The 5,828-nt window shown below is 56.8% G+C and overlaps 1 protein-coding gene across 1 annotated transcript in view; it reads left to right on the forward strand.

Annotated features, from left to right (window-relative positions):
* Positions 1-5,000, forward strand: part of LOC111160736 (dishevelled binding antagonist of beta catenin 3) — a 9,317-nt gene extending 4,317 nt beyond the window's left edge. Inside the window, exons 2-4 of the mRNA XM_022524063.1 lie at positions 1,363-1,459; positions 1,627-1,779; positions 2,727-5,000. Of these exons, the coding sequence (XP_022379771.1) occupies positions 1,363-1,459; positions 1,627-1,779; positions 2,727-4,123 (1,647 nt within the window). The 3' untranslated portion in view covers positions 4,124-5,000. The remainder of the gene's footprint in view (positions 1-1,362; positions 1,460-1,626; positions 1,780-2,726) is intronic.
* Positions 5,001-5,828: the final 828 nt, after the last annotated feature.

The following is a 5,828-nucleotide window of genomic DNA, read 5'->3' on the forward strand; positions in this document are numbered from 1 at the left end:
GGGGGGGTCTGGCCAGTCTTTCTGCCCTAAATAGGCAGGGCTGGGCGACTGGCCTCCCGGCTCCTCCCCACTCCTTCGCTCCCTCCCGCCGTCCAGACAAGCTGCTTTTGTCTGAGGGTCAACCGTCAGCCTGTGGCGGTGGCCACCTCTGGCTTCGCCCCAGACCCATGTGCGACTCTTCCTGGATCTGGCCCTGTTTTTCCAAAATGGGGTTAGGTCCTAGCGTCTTGGAGCCCCGTCTGTGTTGCCTTAGTCCCTCGACCCGTCCCTGGTCACTGTCGCTCTCCTAAAAGGGTTTTCACCCTCCTTTATTCTCACCTGATAAGAAATGCTCGTTTTCTGCAGCAAGAAGGATCCAGGATAGACTCAACCAGACTTTCTCATGGGGATGAGGTTCAGGGGCAGACATGGGAGGCTTCCGGGTGGGGATGAAGCAAGGGTGGGAGAAAGATGTTGTTCCTTGGGGCCAGGGAACGGGCTGGGGCTCGCTACTGTAGTACTGCTACCAGCTAGACTCACAGAAGGACTTCCTAGGGTGCTCTTCCTGGGGGAAGGACCGAAGGCTACAAGTTGTGGTCAGCCTGTTTTATCCATATGAGGGAAAGAATCAGTCTGCAGCAGGAAGGACTTAAGGAAGACTTACAAAAGGACTTTGTGCTGATGATAAGGGGCAGAGGGAGATGATGGGAGCATCTGAGAAGAGAAAGTCAAGTACTGGGAGGAGGTGGACCAATGGCTAGGGGATCTGCTGGGTCCTGGGTATTTTGGGGGCAAAGTCCCCTTACAGTGATACCATGTAAACTGAGACTCGAAGAGGAACGTTCTGATAGGGGTTAAGGGGTGATGGAGGAAACACCTGACAGAGAGGGGGCGAGGGATGGGAACTTCTGAAGCTTATCCCACCTAAGAGAGGTTAATGTAGCTGCAGCATGAAGGACTTGAGTTAGATAATCACTGGGACTTTTTTTTTTTTAAGATTTTATTTATTTATTTGACAGACAGAGACCACAAGTAGGCAGAGAGTCAGGCAGAGAGAGGGGAGGGGGAGAAGCAGGCTCCCTGCTGAGCAGAGAGCCCCATGTGGGACTCTTGATCCCAGGACCCTGAGATCATGACCCGAGCTGAAAGCAGAGGCTTTAACCCACTGAGCCACCCAGGCGCCCCATCACTGGGACTTCTAATGGGATGAAGGGACAGAGATCTTGAGGGAGATACTGGGACTTCAGTACTGCTTTTAGACTTTTGAAATCAGAGCCTCACTGTCAAAGTGAAACTCTGCTCATCGGGGGGATATAGGGGGAGGGGGGCAGGCGGCAGAGGATTGGGGACATTCTGACGATCCTGCTCTCCCCATGCCCTCAGGAAGCCTTGCCTGGGCTCATCTGGGACCTGGGCCAGCAGCTGGGAGACCTGAGCCTGGAGTCTGGGGGCCTGGAACAGGAGAGCGGGCGCAGCTCAGGTGAGCATGCGTAGAGGGAGAAGGGTCTGCCTGGGACATCCCCATCTTTCCTACTGCCCCCTACCTCTCAGGTTTCCCTGTCTCTGCCTCTTGGTCTCTTCCTTTCCCCACCGCTCCTTTCCCTGTCCAGGCCCCTGATTGTCTCTCCTCCACTCCCTGGAATCCAGGCTTCTATGAAGACCCCAGCTCCACGGGAGGTCCAGACTCGCCCCCCTCTACCTTCTGTGGGGACAGTGGCTTCTCTGGATCTGGCTCCTATGGACGCCTGGGTCCCTCTGAACCCCGAGGCATCTACGCCAGCGAGAGGCCCAAGTCCCTAGGTAAGGTGGGTGGGGTTGGGGCCCTGAGAGGCAGGGAATGGGCAGGAAGAGAATGCTTTTGAGCACAAGCTTCTGAGTCAGACTGACCTGGATTCAAACTCTGGCTGTGACCCTCCCTTCTCATGTGATTTTGAGCATGTTGCTTCTTTCTGGGCCTCTGTTTCTCCTTTTGTTAAAATAGGATTATTAGCAGCACCTGCCTCATAGGGAAGTTTTCCATACTCAGTGAGCCTGCGTCCTCACTACCATTGGACTTGGCACTTGGTAGCCACGTAAACAGCAACTCCTGTTGTTCATTTATACAAGTCAGTTTCTGAGCCCCTACTAGGTGCCAGCTTAGGTTTGTTTCAGTGGTGAGGGATACCCAGAGGGAAAGAAAAAAAAAAATCCCTGTTTTCATAAAGCTGACTTTGCAGTGGGAGAAACAGATAATATACAAGATAAATAAGATATAGACATATAGGATGAGAAGAAAGTTAGGGAAGGGAGCTGGGGAGGGCATACCCTTTTGAGTTGGGGAGGAAGTTGCAATTTTAGGACACATGGTTAGGGAGGGTGTCACTGAGACTCTGACATTTGAGTGGCGCCCTGAAATAAGTGAAGCAGATATCCTCAGGGAAGCTTGTTCCAGGGAACGGCAAGTGCAAAGGCCCTGAGGCTGGAACGTGACTGGAGTGTGCTTCCAAGAGGGCAGCAGAGCCCGAGACCTAGAATTATAGAAGACAGGGATTAGAGATGAAGGTCAGAGAGGCAGAGGCAGGACAGACCCTTCACGGTCTTGTGACGATTTTGTTATGAACCTGATATGCGGGGAAGGGTGAGAGCTGGGTTTTGGATGACAGTGGAGGAGGGCGGGGTAGGCAACTTGCCCCTCCTAGGCTCCTTGAGCAAGGGCGTCGAGGGTCCCTCCCCTCTCTTCCTTTTTTTATTTTTGCCTCCTTCCCTAGGAGACGCCAGTCCCAGCGCTCCGGAGGCGGTGAGCGCTCGGGCAGCCGTGCCACGATCATACTCTGCGCCCTACCCGACGGCAGCGGGCTCTGCGGGCCCTGAGGCCTGCTCCTCTGCGGAGCGGCGGGCGCGCGCCGGGCCCTTCCTGACGCCCAGCCCCCTGCACGCCGTGGCGCTGCGCAGCCCGCGGCCTTGCAGCCGGCCTCCCGCAGACTCGCCGGACGCCTCGGGGGCGGGGCGGCCCCTGGACGGCTACATCTCGGCGCTCCTGCGCAGGCGCCGCCGCCGGGGGGCGGGCCAGCCCCGGACCAGTCCCGGGGGCGCGGACGGGGGCCCGCGGCGCCAGAACAGCGTGCGCCAGAGGCCGCCGGACGTGTCCCCGCCCCCCGGAGGCGCGCGGCCCGCGCCCGAGCCCCCGGTGGAGCGCGCGGGGGTTCGTCCCGCCAGCCCGGCCGCCCTAGGCCGCGCCTGGGCCTCGCAGTGGGAGTCGGAGACGGCGCCCGAGCCCCCGGTGCCGCCCGCCGCTCCCTCGCCCCCCGACAGCCCGGCCGAGGGGCGCCTAGTGAAGGCACAGTACATACCGGCCGCGCAGGCCGCCACCCGCGGCCTCCCTGGCCGGGCGGCCCGCCGCAAAGCGCCCCCACTGACCCGCGGCCGCAGCGTGGAGCAGTCCCCACCCCGGGAGCGTCCTCGGGCCGCCGGCCGCCGCGGACGCATGACGGAGGCCTCGGGCCGCCGGGGCTCGCCCAGGGCTCGCAAGGCCGCGCGCTCCCAGTCCGAGACCAGCCTGTTGGGCCGCGCGGCCGCGGTTCCTCCCGGGCCCCCCAAGTACCCCACGGCCGAACGGGAAGAGCCTCGGCCGCCGCGGCCCCGCCGCGGCCCCGCGCCCACGCTCGCGGCCCAGGCCGCGGGGTCCTGCCGCCGTTGGCGCTCCACGGCCGAGATCGACGCTGCGGACGGGCGCCGCGGCCGTCCCCGAGCCCCCACGGCCCGCGGCCCGGTTCCCGGTCCATCCCCGTCCGCTCCTCAGCGCCGTCTTCTCTATGGCTGCGCGGGCAGCGACTCGGAGTGCTCGGCCGGGCGCCTGGGGCCGCTTGGACGCCGGGGGCCCGCAGGTGGTGTGGGCGGCGGCTATGGGGAGAGTGAATCCAGCGCCAGCGAGGGGGAGTCGCCGGCCTTCAGCTCCGCATCCAGCGACTCAGACGGCAGCGGTGGTCTGGTGTGGCCGCAGCAGCTGGTGGCGGCCACCGCGGCCTCTGGAGCAGGGGGTGGTGCAGGTGGAGGGGCGCCCGCGGGCCCCGCCAAAGTCTTTGTGAAGATCAAGGCTTCCCACGCACTCAAGAAAAAGATACTGCGTTTCCGTTCGGGTTCTCTCAAGGTCATGACTACAGTGTGAGTTTGGGAGTTTGCTTGGGCTCCCCCTTCATGGCCTCTGCACCACCACACTCCCAATCACTGACCCTTCCATACCTCCCTTCCAAAGACCACCATTTTCTCTGCTTCCAAAGACCCTTCCTCACTGCCCCCATTCACTGCAAGTCTTGGTTGAAAAGGCTCCCCCTCCACCATAGGGAGGAATGGGGGAGGAGCCCTGTTTGACCCAGTTCAGCTGCTGGCTCTGCAGCCTTTGGGCAAGAAAGTTCCCTTTGTCTGGGCCTCACTTTCCTCATCTGTACTATGGGTGTACTATGGTATGCAGAAGGGGTAATTCAGTTTGAATTTCCCCGTTTTAGTTTAGACACTTAGTCCGTTCGTTCCCATTCGCTTCCGTCACTGAACCCTCTTATTCCTCCTTTCCATGCCCAGATATAGTGTCCGCCCCTACTCCCCATTCACAAAGTGCCCCCTGTCCATGTCCCTGGATTCTTAGGATATCCCCTTGGCACCATGGTCAGAGACTCTGTGTTTGACTCAGGTGGTGCCTGCAGAGTGCCCTGGGAAAGGAAGGAGCACTGACTTTGGGGTTTTGAGGGTCAAGTAGGAGGTGGTAACACCTGGAAAGAAAGACTTTTCACCTCTATCCCTGGACAATTATGGAGGATTAAGAGGTAGAAGAGGGAAAGGAAGATGGCTTCTATCTCATGCCCCCTTTCTCCCCTGCTGAGAGGGAGTGTGGGAAGCCCAGAAAGACCCTCAACTGTTCCAATCCAGTATTTTTTTTTCTTTTTTAAAATTACTGTATTTATTATGACGATGGTGACTCCCCAGTGCACAGGGGGGCCAGACTCTGTGTGTTTCTCTAACCTCTTTGTAAATAAATGCACAATGTTACATTTGTGGTAGACTCTTCTTCTGTGGTAAAATGAGAGAAATGGTTTTCCTTTGGACTAACATTTAGTGAGCAACTACTGTTTGCTTTGAATATAGTAGTGTCCAGAACCAGATGGCAGATCTCAGTGTGGTTCTCAACCTAATTTTCCTGTCATGGGCTATAAAGAATCTGACCTTTGATTGAGTTGTGTTTGGGCATAAACATGGTTTCATAAAAATACGGGTAAAGGGACAACTCCAAATCCCTTCTCTCAGAAGTTATCATAATTAGTTTGTTGCATATTCTTGCATTTTTTCCTTTATGCATTTGCAAACATATATGAATCTAAGTAACTATACAAATGCATAACTATTATATACATATGCATATTTATATATATATGTATATATATCTATACATATATAAATTGAGCTATATATTTGCCTTGTGTATCACTGTTCTTTTGGTGGTGTTGAGTCATCTGAGTCCAGAGATTTCTTTATGGGAAGGATTTCAGTTAGGAGTTGGATTTTTGTAGGTGTGTCTCGGTGGCTTAGTTGGTTAAGTGTCCAAATCTTGATTTCAGTTCAGGTCATAATCTCAGTGTTGTGAGATTGAGCCCCCTGTTGGGCTCCACACTGGGCATGGAGTGTGCTTAAGATTCCCCCTCCCCCTCTGCCCCTCTCTCCACTCCCTGCTCCTGTTCCATCTCTCTCTAAAAAAAAAAAAAATTGGTTGGGGCGCCTGAGTGGCTCAGTGGGTTAAAGCCTCTGCCTTTGGCTCAGGTCATGATCTCAGGGTCCTGGGATTGAGCCCCACATCGGGCTCTCTGCTCGGCAGGGAGCCTGCT

This window comes from Enhydra lutris, unplaced genomic scaffold (assembly GCF_002288905.1).
Source record: "Enhydra lutris kenyoni isolate GAN:26980312 unplaced genomic scaffold, ASM228890v2 scaffoldscaffold77, whole genome shotgun sequence".
NCBI classification, from domain to species: domain Eukaryota; kingdom Metazoa; phylum Chordata; class Mammalia; order Carnivora; family Mustelidae; genus Enhydra; species Enhydra lutris.